Source organism: Melospiza melodia, chromosome 10, assembly GCF_035770615.1.
Source record: "Melospiza melodia melodia isolate bMelMel2 chromosome 10, bMelMel2.pri, whole genome shotgun sequence".
Lineage (NCBI taxonomy): Eukaryota > Metazoa > Chordata > Aves > Passeriformes > Passerellidae > Melospiza > Melospiza melodia.
The window spans coordinates 26,104,033-26,124,972 of record NC_086203.1 but is presented as its reverse complement, the minus strand read 5'-3'; the positions used below and the strand labels follow the sequence as shown (position 1 = coordinate 26,124,972).

The window sequence follows — 20,940 nt, the reverse complement described above, 5'->3', positions numbered from 1 at the left end:
ATTCAGGATCTTGTCATTTTGGAAATATCCTGTTTGATAGTTTATTTTTAAATGTCCTCAAAAGGAAAACAATTGCATGTGTAGGAATTTAAAAAGCAAGAGTTATCTAAAGCAAGTGGCTTACCTTGTGATAAACTATTCTGTCAACACTTGAGCTGAACTTCATAATTTTTCATTCCTGTGAAGGACATAATGTTCTGGATCACTTTTAGACAGGATTTTTTTTTTAAAAATTCATTTTAAGAGCTGAGCAGAGTTAGGATTTTCTTTCCTACACAAGAATTCTGCCTTCTCAGTGCCTGGATCTCAAACACCATTCAGTAATTTACAACATCAGTTTGTCACATGCCATTTCCACCAGGGAAAGGACATTAGCCCTTGTCTGTTCTTCACAATAATTAAGAAAAACAGGAGTATCAAATGGCCTGGATCTATCATAGCCTTCATGGTTCAGAGGAGTAATCATCAGAGGAGTAATTTCTGGGAGCTGGATGTCTCTGGAGCTGTAGGATACTGAGTGTGAGCCTTGTGCTCCTATCAGCCTATTTTGCTCATTGAGTATGGGACATAGCAGCATAGTATTGATTCTCCTTCAACCCTTCCTTCATTTCCTATGGTCTCAGCCTGTTCCAAATCACCCAGGAAATATGGCTCCAGCAGCAAAAACTTCACAGGTGTCAAATCCAAAGCAAGAGATAACAGAATTAGCTGCATCAACTTTACACAGATGAAGATTCCCTCTAGCACACCTGTATTCTCCAGGTGTCAATCTGGTCAGTTAAGTTCATTTGGTACTGACTGAACTTAATGGGCTGTAAAATGTCTTTCACTATAAGCAATTCTTATTCAAACCGAGAAGCAAAAATAATTTGTTCTCTCTTTTTGAAGCCAAAACCGAAAGTCCCAAGAGTTTCCTTGCAAATTGACCACACTTTTCTTTCCCTGTGCAATGCTGCCTTGACTTCTGGAGAGAATGATATAGATAATTTCTGCAAAACAGTGTAAAACTATTATAACCAACACTACTCCTGCTTCCTTTCCAGTACAACACTGCAATCATTTATGGACTTCCATGAAGCTCTGAATTTGTTCTCTTCTTGTTGTCCTCAAATCCATTCGCAGGCCAGGAATCAGCTATGCCAGTATGTTCATCTATGAATTGCTGATAGAAAGAATTTTGAAGCTCAGAATAAAAGCTCTGGATTAAAGATGCTTATCTGAAGCAATCTGTCTGGGGAACCATGGGAAAGAATTCCAATCACAATGGGAAAAATAAAGTGACTTAAACTCAATCCTAGAAGTAGTAACTATCAGGAAAGAGCAAAAACCACCACGAAGACAGAAAGAACCTTCCATGCACTGTGGCAGGGGGCCAGAAACATTGAGGTGCTGTGATATTTGGCTGCTGTTTCCAATCCCCTTGGCAGGAAGGCTGCAGGTGGTGGCACGGAGAAACAAAAAAACCCCACACAGAAACACAAATGCCTGTGCTTTACTGTGCTCATGTGAGTAAAACAGATGCCTGCCTGAAATGCTGAAGTACCCCCTTTAATATAGACAGCATCCATGAAAGAGCTTGCCTTCAGAATCCCTGCTTACTGATTAGCATTCTCTTTTTTTTTGTTTTGTTTTCTTTTTAAAGTGTTGTAGGCATTCTTGACATTTGTGCCATCTGAAAGTTACAGCTGCTCTCCCAATCTTCACTTGAAGGCATCCTAACCACTGAGAGCTTTTCTGAGAAATGGCAACCTGTCCCCTCATCCAGAAGTGTGATTTTTGAATGGAGTGCAGGCAGATGATTTCAGCTGAATGGGTGTCTTCTAGAGGAAGACTCTTACATCTTATTTTCTTTGTGTGATAGCAGAAGCCTGAGTCTATTTATTCAATTACCATGTGTTTGAGCCTACAGGCTTTGCATGCTTCTGCCTAGCAAAAATAACTTGCTCCACTGCTGCAATCTAATTGAAAGAGTTCTGTGCAGTCTCATTATGAATTATTCTGTGTTATGCTAGGAAGGCTAGAGGTTGTGAAACTAGTTACATCAGCAAAACTGGCATCTGATTTCATTAGCTGGCACTGTAATTGCCTTACATTGATGGGCCTCATACTACCACTCCTGCTCACAGAAAATCTCCTTTGCCTTTGTTTCAGAGTTGTCAATTCCACTTTGGGAGCTTATGGCTCTGTAATCTGGCACTTCATACCACAGTGAGCATCTGGCTGCCAAAATATCCCAGGGTGCAAGGAGAGTGGAGATGCCATGTCTTTAGGAAAATGCTTGCACTAGTCCAGTCAACTCTAGAATTAGGCCACTCCATTTTAGAGCACTTTGCATCATTACATTCCTTTCACACCTGGCCAGTTTGCCCCATAGAAACACATCCATGTCATGGCCAACAGTGCTCCAGGAAAGGCAAGACCAGGAGGCGTCCAGGACAATACCTAGTGCCAGAAAAGGACAGTTCTGAGAGAGAACTGGGTCAGTGCTGGCACATGAGTGGTGACAAGGCACAAGAGTTTCCAAGTGTTTCCAATGCCATCCTCTTCTAGACACATTGAGCAGTGTGAAGTTTTCCAGCAGGATTTTGAGAAGTGGCCAGACCAGTATTAGTGTCTCTTTCCCCTATATATTTTTCTGATAATTTATCTCAATCACTGCAGTACTCAAATAGTTAATCAACAGGTTTTGTCTCTCTGCCAGTGGGAAAGTAAGTGGAAATGGGATCCTCTGTCTCTGCCATTCACAGGAAGAAAGATGTCATATACCAATTATTAAGTTTCACCTAGATTTATGGCATGTGTTTGCCATGCAAAATGAAGACATTATCCACAAAGATTCTATGATTTATTACCTGGAGAGGTGATGCATCACTGAAAAAAAGGAAATGGTGGAGGAATAATAGAGCTAAACACAGGCAGCAGCAAGGTGGCAAAGGTTTTCTTCCTTTGCCTACAGAAATTATGCATCCCAATCCATGTACCTCCTTTAGCTCGAGGAAAAGAATTGGAATTCACAAGGATTTCTGCAAGCAACCTCAAACTGCAGCTGGAGGTCACATCCTTCTATCAGTTTCTTATCACTGTTCTCTAGTTCAGTGTAATATTTGCAACTGTCTTTTCCTCTGAAATTCTCTGAGTCTCTGGAGAAAGTGTATGAAGTAAAGTAATAGAGCCACCATTTCTGGAAGAGTTGTAGACTTTGTCATTTTCTTCCACAGCCAAGGAGCATTTCCTTACATTCCATTCACAGTGTTCCTTCTTCAGGGGCTTCAGGAGATGTGAGCTTGGGCTCTCCCAGTGCCAGAAGGAGCAGGCACAGCTCCTGAGGCCAGAGACCATTACACCATAACACCACCAAGAGTCACTGTCAAACACCTCCCAACAAATCAAATTCAATCCTCTCCAACTGCTGAGATCAGAATAATACAATTGTCCAAAATACGTCACATTCTGTAGGAGCTCTTCAACTCCTTTTAAATCCTTTCTTTAGAAGTGTGCATGAAAACATAAAGTTACTGTCACATTTAGCAGAATGTCACTCAGTTTTTTCTGTCTGCTCTTAAATACTCCATCAACTAGTTTGATGTAGTGAAAATGCCATGATTTCAGTAAAAATTAACTGTAAAACATGCATGATTTTTAGAGAAAAGCTATAAACCAGTTTGTCAAGCAAGCTGTCTTGATGGGTGCTTCCAATACACACCCTACAAAAAGGTGAAATGGGGAAGCACTTGAGGAGTTTAATACAATATCTGCCCTCATTTCTACTGTAGGGGTGGAAGATACCAATATAACTTGGGTACATTTTACATAATGCTATAAACTGTTGGCATACTACTTGAATTTGTATAAAATTTTCAGATATCTTTGGGTTAATCAGCTTTTTATTTATGTTTTACTGTGGAGTTTTATGGCAGCAAAATCTTCTGTAACACATAGTAAAACTGGTCAAGCAACCATGATTTCCCAGAGAAATACATCCTAGTGGGGTATAAATTACTGAGTGATCTACTGAGGAAGAAGGTGTAATTACATACAAAATGCAATATTTCCAATGAAGTTTCCGAGCAGGCTTGAAAAAATGAATTTTCCAGGCATCATCGAGTTCACAATGTGGAAGAATGAATGTGAAAAAGAAATCAAGAAAGAGCTCCACAGAAAAATAAAATAAAATAGACTCCAACATTCACACCTGTACATTACAAAAGAATAAGTGCATCTGATCAGATCAGGTAGAAAGGAGTTAAAACACACAGGCTGGGGTACACCTGAGGAGAGCCAGCAGTTCAGTCACAACAGGAAGGCTGACAGTACTTCCTTACAACAAAAATATCTTTGCTCCAGAGTCCCTGGCAAGCAAAATGGATCAGAAGCATTCTCCCCACATTGTGTGGACAAGGGAGTGAGAAATGAAGCTGAGCCATCTATTAAACAGCTCTGTGATGGAGCTGTCACATCATAAGGTGAAAGGAAAGTGAAGCAGAATCTGTGATAAACCTAAGGAACTGGCAGCATTTGTTAGATAAATGGAAGCAACTGACAATAGACAACAAGCCAGGCTGTCTGGGCAAAGACTTTGTAGTTCTGTATTTTCAGGTGACAGAAAAGCACACCAAGATTCTTAAAGGCTTTTGTTCCCAGAACCACTGACATGTCACTAGGGAATGTCAGCAAATAAAGAAATAACACAATTTTTATTGCAAAAAGATACATAGTGCAAAAGAAGGAAAAGAAAGTTTTTATGAATATTCAGTCACTGGGTTACCTAACATATCTGAGGCGTTGGCAATTGACCATTTCTACCCTGTTTTAGTGCCCAAAATACATATTGGGCACAGAACTGTGAGAAGCAGGTTTTAAAGAATATTATTAGGAGTGCCAGAAAGAGTGATGGCCTGAGACAACCTCATATGGCTTCACTTGAAGAAGGACACTGGGGTAACATCCCTAAGATGTAGCTTTCCTCCCAAATTCATTGATTCCAGAAGTGCCAGAAAACTGGCCTAGAATAACAACTATGGGGAATGAAATGATGGCAGTTCACAGCCCTCTCCCAAGTAAAAAATACTAATTAAACTCTGCATTAATTTAGTGTTCACCAGGAGTTATCTAATTAGCTCCAATCAAATCAGATATATGTTCTATATTAGTTGTAAGCTGTGTTTAACTAAAAGGGTGCAACAATGGTGAATGGGGTGCAGTTTTCTTTATATTTTTGTGGACTACACAAGTATCATCTATGGCTATTTGCCCAGGGTAGATCTGGCCTCTTGCTTCTAACATGAAACTCTCTACTATTCTCTCCCCTAGAGAATAAAAAAACTTCAGTGAAATTAAGATCTTGATGCTGTATCATAAAATCAGACATAATGAGACAAGCACCAGCAATGCTGATGTCAGGGGCTGAAAAAGAATTTGAATATTCTCTGAATGACACCCACATGCTTCATTCCAGAGAGAACTTCTTGCTGTATTGCAAGGCATTGATAGCAGTGCCATCAACTCAAGTAAAATCAGAACCCAGCAGAATATTGATCTGCAGGATCTGGAAGCACTCTTTAGAGCCTTGGCCACCTTAATATCAAGCAGGAGCAAACTACAAAATATGTCCATTGCTCCTTAGTACATCTGCTATCAAATTTTTCCACATCTCAGAAACTTTTTACTGAGCTTATATAGCTTATTGTGGGAGTAATAGAATGAGTGAATAAAATAAAAGTATTCTATCTTCTCTGTCATTGAAATGCAATCAGATTTGCTCAAAGAAAAAGTGCCATACCATCTCCATCCTCAGTGTTAACATTCAGGACTTTCTCCCAGGTTTGCTTATCTGATAAAAAGCCTCTCCACCTGGAGCCTGATATTAATGCATAAATCCCAGAAATGTGTCTTGAAAAGTTCACACTATTCAACTAAAAAAACATTAAGGAGAACATGAAGGGAGGATAAAACCCTTTCAGGTTAAAATATGATTTCTATATTTCCTTTGGAAAGAATAACAACAGACCACAATCTCAAGGGAAATTGTAAATTCTCCAAGGAACAAACAAAAGAGCTGAAAACTTTAGAGATTTAAGATATTTGAATAAAGTGGCTTTGCAAATTAAATATTCAGAACTCTGTTTATTTAGGCCTCAGTATTGTAACAATGCCAGACTGCAGCATAGTGATAAACAAGCAATGAACTGGAGACCTCTGGTCCTAAATATATCAGCTCCTTGTGCTTGAGTTTAACGACCAGCCCTGGAGCTAAAAGTGGTAACAGCATATCATCTGTGGATTGGGACCTAAGAGGATAGGAAAAGGCACTGACTGCTGGCCAATAAACACTTAATCATGTCTATCCATCTCTCCCAGGGTTTTACTCTGCCGTCCATCACTGCACCATCCCAGAGCCTTCATGTAAAATCAATAGCACTGGTGCAATCCCTGGAGGTGCCACAGCAACTCCAGCACTTCTCCTCTTCTGGGTGTTTGCACAGCCACAGAGTCCCAGGCTTTGATTTTAATGAGACTGTTCACGAGTACTGTGCTAAGAAAACTTCCTGTAATCACACAAGCATTGAACTATTCCTCCAAATATTGGTGCTAACAAAAAGGACCCGACTCAGATACCACATCCTGTAGCTCAGTTTGAACAGTTGATGAACAAATGATTTTGTTCCATCAGCTGCACCCTTTTCATCATTTAAAGAAAGGGGAATAGGCAAATTGACAAACACTCTCAGGAAGGGCTGCCTCATTTCATACAGGAAGTAGTTTACTGTCTCCCCATTTACAGCCTTTGTCAGTGCCAATCCCCTATTATTGTTATCATCCTCTTCTGTCATGCTGATGCCCGCACTCCATTTTTTAGCACACTCAATACACCAGATCAGTTAGAAATAGATGTATTTACATATTCATATTCATTCACTTCCATTTACTACCCATGCAAGACTGAGGTTTAGTTGTGCAAACTCCAAACCAGGTAATATTTAAATAGCACTCTGATTTTCTGCAGCATAAAACAAATATAACATTATTTCATTTCTCTGATTCTCCAAGTTTTAGTCGATTCCTTAGGAAATAGATAGAAATGCACCTCAGAAAGAAAGCAGGCAAATAAATAGGCCCCCAAGTTTGTACATACAGCTCCCTCTCTTCTCAGTTCACTGAGAGGTGGCAGCAAAGTGCTCCTTTCCTCAGTTTCAGAGCTGCCACATTGCAAACAAGCATTTTGTGAACACATGAGCTAAACATCCTTTCAGATGGATGACTGAAAGCCTCATTAACAAGAGCAGATTTTCTTCAAGGGAAAAGAGAGATTTGTCTCTTTCTATTGCCACATTCAAGCATTAGATAAACACAACCAGTGATGGATCAAAAACCCCCATGAGCTGCCCATGACTGCCTGGCTCTGGAGCTTTCAGGCTATTTCATGAAACCATTCCAATAGCCAAGATTTCCATCTCTCATAGATCCTCCTCAGCTCTCAGCACAGAGTTAGTCCTTCTGTTACCCTTTCTGTTATCCTGCTGAAGCCACAGGATACTGGGGGAAAAAAAAGGCTTGAGGTGGCTCCCATTGCAGCATCAGCAAAGGCAGATGGGATTTGCATGCAGGCTGAGTTTGGACAGCCCACAGAGGCTGCAGGTGTGGACACAAAGTGCTTTCTGAGCAGCTGTTCTTCCTGGGGCTGGACACTTCAGTGACCCAGCAGAGATGAACAATGTTCTTTACTGCTGTGCTGAAGTAGAGAGAGGCTTTTTCTTAGCATTCATTGCATTCAATAAAATGAATCCTCCTAATAAATAATTGTATGGGAATTGAAGTCCTACACCTCACAGGTTTAGTTTTGCTTGTTTTATGGTATGCACAATTGTCTGGGTATCATTTCTCTGACAAAATATTTTACAAGTTTCTATTACAGCTATTTTCTGAATACTTGCAAGGGCAACTGACAGGTTACATTTTCATTTCCTGGGCACACAGGAGTGCCGGATATGGGAGGAGGAATCTTTGCTGGGTTTGTCTCTTAAAACTGCCACGAACCTATAGCAGTATTTTCTCACCCTCCTCTTCCCTCCCTTTGGGCAAAATGGTACCTCAGAGGCTCCTAGTTTTATGCAATGCTCTCTAAGCCTCCTCTTCCCCAACTCCACACTCCCAAAATAGAGAGCTACAGCTGCCCCTATTTTTGTCTGTTCCTAAAAAGTTTTTTAAATTTTTTTCTTTACAGTATGTTTCAAAACTGCAGAAGGAATGACAGAACCAGTAAAAACTTTACAGCATTTCCCCTTCTCCCCCACTTCACACTCTATAATCTCTGTAATTAGAAAGAAATTGTATTGCTTTTTGTTTTTCTCAGACTTTCCAGAATAATTCAACTTTCAGCAAAAACCATATCTGGAAATACACTTACGTCCTAAACATAGAAATAAAAATGTTCTAATGAAAGTTAAGTTGCACTCTTACCTACAGCATTCCCTACTGTGAAGGTTACTGTTTAAAAAGCCTGATTATAATGAACCATCTGCTTGGCTTCTTTACACTCACTTTATTCTTTATTGTGTGCTGTAATTAATGAGGCTTTCTGTATTATTACCATAATAACCCATGTTTTTCTTTATAAATGAGAAGCAAAAGCTCCCTGATGAAAATTTCAGCTTACTTCAACAATTGAGAGGAACTGCCCTAAGACTGGATGGTTGTTTGGGGGTCATTGCAGTAGCAGAAGTCTCAGCAGCACTGCAGCCACAGTGCTTTGAAACAGAGTGGCCATGAAATGATGGATGAGCTGGATGAAGTCAGGATGGCAGCCCTGTCTGTAAAGGACAGTTGTCATATGTGACTGCTGTACACTTTGGCAGATAAGGAAAGAAACAAGACAAAATAATTGAATAACAAATCTCTCTGTGAGTTTTTGCTTCATCTTTGTTCCATGGCTATGGAGTATATCATGAAGATAAGGACATGCTGCTGATGCCTTTTGACTAGGAGGACAATTTCTGTGCTCTCCTTGCTCTCCTGCTGCCTCCTTTGTGTATTTTTTTTTCTAAGTTGCAGACAATCTTATTTTCATGGAGAACGATGGAGATTTTTTAGACATGCAAACCCAGCATTCTTTACAAAACAGGGAGACATTGCCTGACAAATAGGACCTCTGGTTTGGTTCTACATAGAAAAGGGAGCAAAATGTCACACAACATAAACAATCCCTGGCTTTCAGTTCCCAGATAAGCACAATGTCTTTAAAAGTCCTTTTTGTGTGTTTTTGACTTTGTCACTTTTCTTCAGCTTTTTATAAACACCTCTCACTCTGTAGCCCACAGCTGTACATATAAACCTTGTGACCTTGCTATTTAGTATTAGCTAAAGCCTGAGAGACACTCAGCTGAGGCTGAAATGACCTCTGATAGTTACCTTTCAAACACTTAACAGCCTACCTTCAAAAACACATTTCTCCATCTGCTCATCAAGAAAAATGATTTCTGATGGTCTGTACTCACCGTTCATTCAGGACTGATTTTCTCATTTGGGTGGAATTTTATGGAGCTGATTTTCACTCTCTCAACCTCTCTCAGGTTATTAAGACAGACCTGTTCAGTCTGACAGCACAGATGCAGCAGGGCATGACTGGGCTACATTAACAATTCTATGCAATTTGATCTGTGCTATATGCAATTAATCTATTCATGCTGGTTAGAAATCCCTGGAATACTGGGTATACTGAAACTTCCTCACCATTTTGAATAAACTGGTGGAAGCCTGAGGAATTAGGAAAGAAAGTATTGCAAAATTCCTAATGTCACAGAAACCAATGAAAAAGGATCTTAAATAATATTTAGCATATATTTTAATATAAATCTTCTACCAGTAAAGGTCTCCACTAAATAAATATATATTGATTACAAATATATATACACATGTCTGTGTGTATATATGTGTGTGGGAATATAAATATAAATATATATATATATATGCATATACACACACACATGTACTGACACTCATATATGTACATGTATCTTCTGTGCTTGAAATGGTGCAAGAAATATTGGACTTATCACTTCTGCTTGACTTATCACTTCCACTGGCCTCAAAAGAATGAGACACTTCTGCAGGATATAGTGGTGACAAGTTTGCATCAGGCACAGTGCCACTGCTGAATCCTGTGCTTCTGATGTAAGACAGCATGAACTGCACTGCTCCTTCCAATGAGAGGTTAAAATAAAAAGTCATTGCTATTCTCCAGGAACTCTGGACAAGAGATGAATCCCTTTCCCCATCCTATTCATTGTCTGCTTATTGACTGGCACTCATATTTTTATGCTGTATCACAAGATCATACTTAGCATTAAAGCTAAGTGATTAATTCATAACAATTACTGCCTAATAAAGTCTTCTCTTCTTCACAGAAGACTGATGTATTTTGCAAATTCCTCAGTTATTTGTTGTTCTGAAGTAATGAATTAATTGCAATAATTTTCTGTTTTATAGGGTGGCAACAGTTGTGCTCTCATTTGAAACATGGCATGTGTCATACCAGGCATACATTACTGTTTTTCTTCCCTTGCTGGCAATATTAGATGCAATTATTGAATGAAACATGCACAAACCCTCACATAGATATAAATTTCATTGGAATTTGGGGGAGTATTCATTGGCAATATTAAAACTCTTTTAAATTCTTTCATTTATAAATAAGACTTGAGCATTCTTACACTGTGCACTCACATTAATGTCTGCAGGATGATTAGTAGAGAAGTTCTCTCCTTTGCAGAGAGCTGAACCATGGGCCATAGGCACTGTAATAACTGCTCCCAGAAACCAGCAGAGATAAGGAAGGTTACTCTCAGCATTTATCCCTTCAAACTCTGTTATTTGTCATGAATCCTACTCTGAATTCCATCAAGTAAGCCACATGTAGCCTTCAGTAACAAAAGGATTCATTCCAGTATAGAGCTCAACACTCATTACATACATTAAAATCTAAGGAAGCCAAATCCAAAGTGAATAAATAGTGATTTGCTCAGGATACTACACAAAGATGCATGTTGCCTCAAACATAAAATGATCACAGCCATTAAATGAGCTGTACATGATATTTTCTGTAGTTTCCCTGAATTTCTATCACAGTACACAGGATTTTGATCCTAAATGACTCTCCAAACAAATCACATACCTCCTATGGCACTTGTTGTTAATGAACTGGTCTTCACTCATTCTCTAAAGAAAAAATTCAACATTTTCTGAAGCACAGATTGGTAGCTTAAAAATGCTTCTTGGGGTAGAATTTTGATTGCAAATTTGCTTGTATGCACTAAAACATTCCCAGTGTTCCTAGAGAAACAAAATCATCAAAACACATTTATTAAGGACAAACAATATACAAAGCAGAAGCTGTACCTGACAGTGCTATATTTAACAGCTGAGCTTGCAAATGCCACTTTACTAAATCAGATGGATACTAGAACTTGTTGCTTAGAGAAATTTTATTCCAATTTCTTTGTGAGGCAGAATGCAAAAGAATTTTTTTAGGCTCTGCTACAGCCAAGCTGATGGCTAAAGTACTCCCATTTTGATCTTTATAACAAATGCATATTAATTAAAAATGTGGTAATTCCTATGTACTTCTGTAGAGGCTATTAAAGGAATAGGCCATGGGGAAGTTTTTTTTGATTCCTCCTAGCTCTACTAATAGAAGAAAGCTTTATATTATGATTTTCCAAATGATGAAAAAAATGTAGTTTATATGTGTACACACACATAAGACTTGAAGGTGAGATAATAGATAATCTATGCCCATTTCCAAGAGTTTATGAAGAAAGTTAGCTGTATGTTGTAACAATCTTCATAAGCAAAACAATTTGGAGTTATTCTGCTTACAGGGTTAAGAAAGCTTTACAGAAATGAAGCCAATAAATGATACGGGCTTCTTTTACTGGATAAAATGCATCTATATAGAAGGCAAGCATGAGGCTTTACCCTCCCTACTCATCTGTTCATATAGATACTGTCCCCTGAGGATGCAGACTTTGCTCTTTGCCCATTTTATCTTTGAATTTCCATAAAATTTGCAAACACCATTCAAAAGAAAACACTAATGCAGCTGATTTACAAACCTCTGTGTAGGGGAGGTGATGCTTACAAACGTAGTTGGAATTCTGTTAAAGTATTTAGGCTATATGGTTGGGAAACTACAGTTCACCATGGGTATGATCAGTTAGTCAATTATATTTAATGTTTTCATCAGGTTCCTAAAGGCTCCTTGCATGTAATTTGAAGGGATCTCAGAAAGTCACTGTCTTTTTTCTTCTTCACAAACTTACATTTTGACTATATTTTTGAAGAATTGATACATTAGCTGGTAATTGACACAACAACTAACAAAAGAGAGCCTGGAAGCACCTCTTGCCAGTCCCTTGTGCAGGAAGATTGCTATCTGCTGGTAGTTTTATTCTAAAGGGTAGATTTATTCTATACAATATTTGTTAGATTTTGTAACCTAACAGATTACAAAACAAATCAGCACAGTCTCATCTGTGTGATTGCATTTCTAGGTATTCTCCTCCTTCTCATAGCTGGTTTGAGAGATGACACCATTCAACATAAGAAAACCAGAAAAAATTTACAAACTTTGGCACTTTTATATAGAGGCACTGAGATCTTTTCAAAGCCGTGGAGATGAAGTCTGCCTGCAGTTTTGACTGGGGACAGCCTGGCTCCATCAGCTGTAACTGCTCTTGCCACCAGGTAAGGTAAAAAAATTCTCCTTTATTTTACACACTTGTAAGTATCCAAATATGCTGTCTAGACAACAAAGCAGTGAGCATATGCACCAAATGCCATAGTAACTGTTGTCACCCTGCTTTATGTTTAGGCAGTTCAGTTTCCTCTGGTGCATTCAGGTTTTGTTACAAGCTTTTTCACACAGTGCTGCATTTCTTTGTTAGGCTCCTTAGAAAGGTTATGGTTTTTATAAACTTCCATGATCACTGAACCACTTGCAGGTGTCCAACCAATTGTAATGAAAGTGAAACCTGCCTCCACAACAAAAGGTTTTATTGAAATAGGAAAACACAGCAAGCAATCTACAAAATCCACAGAAATAGTACCCTATGACCCCAAACTAGGTAGCATAGTAAGCTTCTTTTAGATCAATACTTCATTTGGCAGAAAAATCAATTTCCCTGCCTCTGCAATCCATAAAATTCATCAGGAAAAAATTACCCCTCACATATTAGCAGCCCTTTCACCTTACTGGTTTGGAAATTAATTACAATAGACAATTTCAAACCCTGTAACAGGTTGGTGCAACAAGGTATTTTGCAACCTGTGAATTAAAACATGGATTAGATGTGATGGGAACACCTATGGCTTTCCTGATTTGCCCAGCCTCCCTGTGGTAGGGGCAAACAATGCTTGTTCAGCTACAGCCTTCAACAGTCTCAAGCTGTAACCAGGTTTCATTCCTGGAGAATTCTCACCTGTTTGCAGATAACTGTGCAGGACACACAGAACACCATAAAGCAAAGCTTTTTCTATCAGCATCCAAGTAATTTCTCTTATGGCAGTGCCATCTTGCCTTTATTCTTCCATATGGGCATTGCAGCCCTGCTGGGAAAGAGAGAAAGAGCTTTACTGCATGGCTCATGTGGAATTCACAGATTCCTGTCAGCCACCATGGTGGATGTGGAGGTTCCACATTTGATTGCCTCAGCAAACTCTTCATCTGGGAACTTTCCTGTGCACTCCAGAGAGCTTGCTGGTAGGAATGTTTCTAAATAGAATGCCTTGCTACTAAATATGTTTTTAAATATAATGTACAGAAGATTATTGATCTAGTCAAGATCTTGTTTCATATTTAATAAATCTAATTCTTTTTTGGACTGTTTTTCTACACAATAAACTGAGTTGCTCAGCAGATACAACAGAGGCTGTCTTCTCATTGCATCACTGTTTTGCTGCTACTCTAACCTCTATTCCTTCCCCCAAGAAAATTTAGCTTTCTTTTTTCTAAGACTGTTGGACATTTCTTTCCTGAATTTAGATTCATGGTATTTTTTAGAAAATTCAATGTCTTTTTAAGGATACAGTGACATCTTATCAAGGAAGTCCAGACTCTGAGAGGTTGTTTTCACTGTATCCCACAGCTCAGATCTTTACACTTATTGTATTCACAGTCCTGCATGGTCTCTGACAGAAGTTCAATAAAATTGTCTTTCTACCCTCAAGATCAGGGTCCTCAGCATTGTTGGAACTGAGTGTTATAGACCTACAGTCTGTCTCTGCTGAGAAACCTGAACTCCCCTGTCTGCCTCATTATACAGCAGGCCACTGGCAAGAGGTAGCAGTAGCTCTCCTGTAAACTGATGCACCACTTCTATTGTTTTCAGCCTATTATTTATGTCATAAATCCTGAAATTTCTGTTTTTACATAGCCAGGTAGTTCGACATCAAAAAAGGTGGAGCATAATTGTTACTATTGCTATGCCTGGTGTTGCCTCTCCTGCTATAAATCTTTTTAAAGTTGGTTATTCCACTACTTTTTCTCTTAATTCCATGTCATTTAAAGTTTTCCCTGATTTAGACACTTACTTTCACTTTTCAAGTCACAGTTATCACACAGTGTTAAAATGCAGCACCCTGGCTTCCCACAGCATTGAGCAGAAGATGCTGTTCCAAGGTTTCACTTGGTTCCTTCATTCTGAGCCACACACAAGTTCCACTGTGTACAGCAGAGGTGCAATCTGAAAATGAAAAGGGCAGGCTGATATTTACTAACACAGCCTGGGGATGCAGCAGCACACAGAGCTCCCATGTCACTACAGAAAGAGAAACCAGGATGTTTGATCCTACCAAGCCAAAACCACCTCATCCTGCTTCCTTCCAGGGTACCTTCCAGTACATTTCAATAATGTTCTAATGAACGGGGAATTTGGGGCTGTGTGCAATCACTGAACTCAGTGACCTAGGAGGTAATTTACAACTCTAATACACTATTTTTCATTCCTTCTTTTCAGACCCAAACATCGTTATTTTAATACTTTGTTACCTTCCTCCACCCATTGGTATATTTACCACTTACCACATATTTTTTCTTGTTGGTTTAATAGTTGAACAGAGAAAGGGAATGAGAAGTAGTGAATGATTGGGAGAGCATCATAATCTGAGAGGTGCTTGAGCACCAGGACTCATGCTCTGCAGTGGCACTGTCAGACTCGCCCTATGATCTTGTTTCCTGTTCCTCAGCCACCTACAGCGGGATTATTTTAGTGAGTTTGCTGCAGCTTTATTACCCTCACTTGTTATTCTTGAGGATGCTGTGTGTGGGGCATCTGGCAAATAAACTTATTTATTGTAAACTTATTCCCTATGAAATCCATGTGAATGTGAAGCTCAAATTCTGTAGTTAACATAAGGACAATTGCAAGGCAATGTGCAGATGAGGAAATGTCTTTCAGCCCACTGGTTCCAGTACCTTGAAATGAAACTACAACCCACCAAAACCCAGCTAGAGCAACACATTATAAAATAAAAAACCCCAGTGGTTTGGGAGGTAATATGCATAGATAAGAAAATGAATATACAATGTCATTGCAAAAACACTTAGAATTGTGCTTTACCTGTGATAAGGTGATTTCTTTTTTCTTTAAATGTTTTCACTTGAACACTACCAACCATTTAGCCTTAAGGATAACTTCTAAAGACGTATAAACCTTACACAATGTTCTTTTTTAAACTTAATTGCAAAACCATTACTGGTTGTTTTGCATTAAATAGACCACTGCTAAAAACTTAGCTACAATCCAGCCTTTTGTGTATTGTGGGGAAGACAGAGCAGAAGCACACTCAAATGCTGCACATCCAGGAGAGATACAGGGAGGAATGTCTGCAAGTCTAGAAGGAATGACCTTTGAAACCAGCCTCTCCCTCTATCCCTTTTTATTTTGCACTTCCCTCCTCTCCTTATTTGTGAGGATGGTGTGTTGAGACTACTCCCCAGCTGCTCCCAAATTCCTGCATTTGAAGTGTTTTCCCCAACAGTAATTCATAGTTTGTCCCTCCTCTCACACACCAACACATCTTGTACTCCATGATCCAAAAATTCCAGCTCTTACTTGCTCTAGTTGCTTCAGAGACCTGTTTAATCTAAATTTGCTTTGGCTCAAACACACATAGAAGGAAACTGGATGTGAAGACAACGAATCTATCTTTTCTCCTCATGCTTTAAAGGTCAGGTATGTTCTGCAGCAGAGATACACAAAGAAATATGTCTTGGTGACTACTCCACACTGTGCAGTGATTTTCCACTAAATCTAAACAATAAAAAAATAGTAAAGCAGGTTCTGCATTATTTATATTAAGCAGTCAAAATGCTCCTCACAGCATTAAATGATAGCCTTGCATGCAATTCACAGACATTATCTGAAAGCTTATATACCTGCTATATATATATAAACCTAATGCAGACAGCCATAATAGACTGTATGAATAGGGAACTCTGTGCTTACTGAACCACAGCCATGAAACTAAAAGTGAAATTATAGTTCCTCCATCATCATACCTAAGTCAGTACATAATATTATGAAAGAACAAGCACACAGTAATACCTGGGTTAATACTGGTACCATACATTATTGCTCAATGCTATCAAAAATAGCATCTCCAGATTCTTTATTGAAACATATTACATTACTTAAATTGTCATGACAAAGACAAAAGTGTTCAATTTCAGACTTTTCTAACACCTCAGTTTTTATGAAATTACAGATTTTTTCTCTATTAGACATATAATTTATTTGCTGATTAAATTCCAATAAAGGACTTGTTCAGTCCTGATTTTTTAAAAAACATGTTTGGGAGTGTAAGTTCTAAGCCCTGACAGGAGCATTTTCCTTTGTTCCCACTCACATCCTGGACTGGAAGATGAGGATTTAAGTGTTTATCCAACTATTTCATCATAAACCACTGAATAAATAATGCTTAGCATAAATAATGCCTCCATATAATGCTAACTCTGCATGCTTCAATATAGGTGAATTTAATATGAACTGTTGTAAAATTGCAAGGGTATCTCAGCCACTGCTCAATTTTAGCATTTTTTCTTCAGACCATGATTGTAAATGGACAATTTGTGTGAGCTATTTGGTTACTCTCTATTACTCATAGGTGGATTATCTCAAATGTGCACTAAACAGAAACAGACAAGGAAAATGCTCAAGTGAGTCACATAGCAACTGTATCTGCAAATCCCAGGCCATCTGACTGTTGAGTTTGCTTCAGACTGTAGACATGGTACACCTCTGTCTACACCAGCCCCCAAGTCATTCCTGATGGATGGAACAATCTTCAAAATGTGGCTGCTGGGACTCACTTTCATGAAACCTCTGCTCAGACTGTGAACTCATGTCCGATTTTAAGTCCATGTGATGGACATAAAGCTTTATGGGCTTTGCTCTTCTGCTCCATCCCCCAAGAGGGCCTGAGTTTGGTGTCTCAGGTTTGGCATTAACTCACAGGTTTCACAGAATTGTTTAGGTTGGAATAAACCACTCTAGATATTCAAGTCTAACCTATGACCAATCATCACCTTGACAAAGAGAGCACAGCACCATGTGCCAAATCAGTCCTTTGTTAAAAACCTTCACGGATGGTGACTCCATCACTACCTGGGCAGTTGATTGTAACACCTGACAACTCTTTCTGTGCAAAAATTCCTCCTAACATTCAACCTTACACTGACATATTTTACCTGTAGATTAAGAAGAGATGTTTATGGCGTTCAGATTAAAGTGCCTATGAAGGGTCAGCTGGATTCCTTATTAGGGTTTATTAGATTGGGTTAATTTGATATTTCCTAACAAAGACCAAAAGACCTTTTAGTCATGAAAAAAGAAGTTGGAACAGCCTCCAGCAGTGCAAGGCCGGCACCTCACACTCCCCAGGCACTCCCCTCATGGCTGCCTGCCCGTTCCAGGCACTGCCTTCCCCACAGGGCCCTTCCTGCTCTGGTCACCGCACTGGGCCCCAGTCCCAAACCGGGCCGTGCTGCGACTCATCTCAAACACAATTTCATGGGCAGGGCTGGAAGGGACCGCAGCGGCTCCTCTGGTCCAGCCTCCCTGCTCGTCCCAGAGCACAGGGCACAGCATCGTGTCCAGGCAGCGCTGGAGCATCCCCAGCGAGGCAGGGTCCACACCCTCTCTAAGCTATCTGTTCCAGTGCACAGCGAGGAAGTTCTTCATGTTCAGGCAGAACCTCCTCGGCATCAGTCCTGTCCATTGCCTGTTTGTTCTACCGCTGCGCACCACCGAGCAGAGCCGGGTCCATCTTCCAGAAACCTTTAGACAGTTACACACATTATCGGAGTCCCCTCTCGGTGGCCTCTTCTCGAAGCTGAACAGGCACAACTCCCTCGGTGTTTCTTAGTCAGAGAGATAACGCACCCTCCCTCACAGGGGTCCATACCCTTCCACAAGGTGCCGACCCCACCGTGCCGGCCTCCCGCAGCCCCTCATGGCTCTGCCGGGGCCCCGCCCGGCCCCTCTCCGCCTCCGCCGGGGCTTCCGCCCGGGGCGCGGGGCAGGGCGGGGACAGCGGCGAAGATGGCGGCGCCCTTGGCCGGGCAGGCGGGGGCCGTGCTGCGGGACCTGGCGCTGCGATCCGCCCGCCTGCGGGCCCGATTCCCGGTGAGTGAGCGAGCCCGGCCCCACGCCCCGCCGTCCCCGCTCGCCGTGCCCGCCTGAGCCCCGCGGCCGGCTCCGCTCGCAGCCTCCCCGCGGCCGTGTCTGGCAGGGGAGGGACCTTGGTGTTCCCGCTGGCTGCGATGCTCGGGCCGGAGGATGCGCCCGACCCGGCGCCTGCGGGGTCGGAGCGAGGCTGTGGCGGCGGCGCTGGCTCAGGGCTGGGCAGACCAAAACCGTCCGGGAGCGCCTCGCTGCCCCCACACCTGCCCGAACCCTGAATTGTTTCAATAGCAGAGCTGGGTGACGCTGTGCACGGAGCGATAGCGTCTGTGTGAGCGCGTTTCGGTGGCGGCATCGCGTTGGGTTGGCTCAGGTCACGCCGGGGTGAAGATGCCTGGCTGTGCTTTCCTGGGAAATCCATCCTATCTCAGGCTCCCCGGTGGTTCTGAGCCTCAGCAGAGCGGTGGGAAAGAGTAGATGATCGTTCTGGAAGGGCTCAGGGGCTCTCTGAGGTGTGGCAGGAGTTCATTATTCACCTTGACAGCAGCCTTGCCGAGGTAAAACGAGATACGCACATTCTGGACAGCCCTCGTGCCTTTGGCGACCAACTCTGTTATTTTACTTTTTCATCATGAGCAGCTGCATGGGAATCTTACTTTGGTCCACACTTCTGAGCATAAATGTTTTCCCCGAAGCAAAATCCCCTGGAGCAAACAAAACGTGTTTGTGTCCAGTTCTGTCCGCAGGTGCTGCTGCTGGGAACGCTCCTGGCTGCAGGTGCAGGGCTCGGGGGTAAAGGGTGCTGTGGTGCTTAACTTGTGTTGCACAACTGCGGCTGTGTGGTTTATCTTTTAACCTGGAGGAGGTTGTAAATCTGAAATCTTTTATGCCCAACTTTCCTATTTGAATGCTGGCTACAGAACTCAGTGCAATTGATTTGTTGATTTAGCATTTGTCCATTTCATGTCCATTTCACATCCTTTCTTTGAGGAAGACTGTTTATGTGTGGATACACACACAATGTTATCTATAAACATACATTTATCTGTACATATACAGATTTTATCTCTTTAGTGTGAATAGGCAATGCTGTAAATCACAACATTTGGGGAATATGCGCTGTATGGTTGAAAATGTGTTCCTCCCATCAAGGCTTTGGTGAGTCTGATGCTGCAATGAGGAATTTGGAGGTAACATCCCTGTTCTTGTAGGGCTTGGAAAGGCTGGAGTATGGAGCATTGTCTGAAAAGAGTCATTTGGTGTGAATTTAGGAGGTGTTTTGGTTGAGGTGCTTTGGTTGGTTTCAAGCCCTGTCTCTATCTGGTACTGCAGTGAGAAATAGGTGGAAATTAGGAGCTCATGGTCTATTCTGTCATCTCTCAAAGCATGGAGGCAATCTGTAAATTACCCCACTGAAATAACTGGGTATCAGCTCAGATACTCAAGAGTATTCTTAGGATATCAAGGTGGCCATCTTAAAAAAAAAAAACAACACCTTTTTTTTGTGCATTATTTTTGAACTAGAGCTGTTGAGCTCGTATTATAAATCACATTTTGTTATTCTGTTTCTGCACTCTGCCAGATACTGAGAACATCTCCCAAGATCTGCGTTTTCCAAGTAGGCTATTTTCAAGAACCACATGAGTACTGTATAACGACAAAGCAAGTTCCTAACTTCAAAGCAAACAACTTTCCTTTATAAAGGTCTTCAATTTGGCAATGTTGCATAATAGAATTCCCATCTAAACAGTCCCCTGATCTTCCACTGTCTCAGACTTTAGGCTACAAATGAGTTGATCAGCCAGAGTCTGGATTTCTGTGCTATAAAATAGGATAAAGGATTTGAGAGTAAGAGCCCGTCCACTGAAGGTGTTTCTCATTTCTGTCATTCATTCTGTTGCTCAGATGAGAAGTTACACTCTTACTTTATTTAGCATGAACCTGTCCTCAAAGCCCATCACAGTGTTTCTTTCACAGATGAGGGTCTTCCATATGGTGTGAATGTGATCAAGAAATACCAGTCTCCAACTTTGTTGTTTTGGTAACCCTGTGTGAGATTTAGAATCTCTCCTCATAGCCCTTACTGTTGGAGTGATGTTTCTACACTTTGTTGCAAAATTTCTTATTATTTCAAAACTGTAGCTGTGAAATTTGGTTATATGCTGTCATTGTAATCTGCACACATTTTCCTGTGTAGCTTCATTTTAGGGGTGGAGTAAATGGTAGTTGATTCTACAATATGAAATTATTTTATCATCCTTTTGCT

General features: G+C 40.8%; 1 protein-coding gene across 1 annotated transcript in view; it reads left to right on the top strand.

Moving 5' to 3' along the window:
* Positions 1–18,593: 18,593 nt before the first annotated feature.
* The window catches only part of SUCLG2 (succinate-CoA ligase GDP-forming subunit beta), a 102,522-nt gene continuing 100,175 nt past the window's right edge, over positions 18,594–20,940 (top strand). Inside the window, exon 1 of the mRNA XM_063164343.1 lies at positions 18,594–18,677. Coding sequence (XP_063020413.1) covers positions 18,594–18,677 — 84 coding nt within the window. The remainder of the gene's footprint in view (positions 18,678–20,940) is intronic.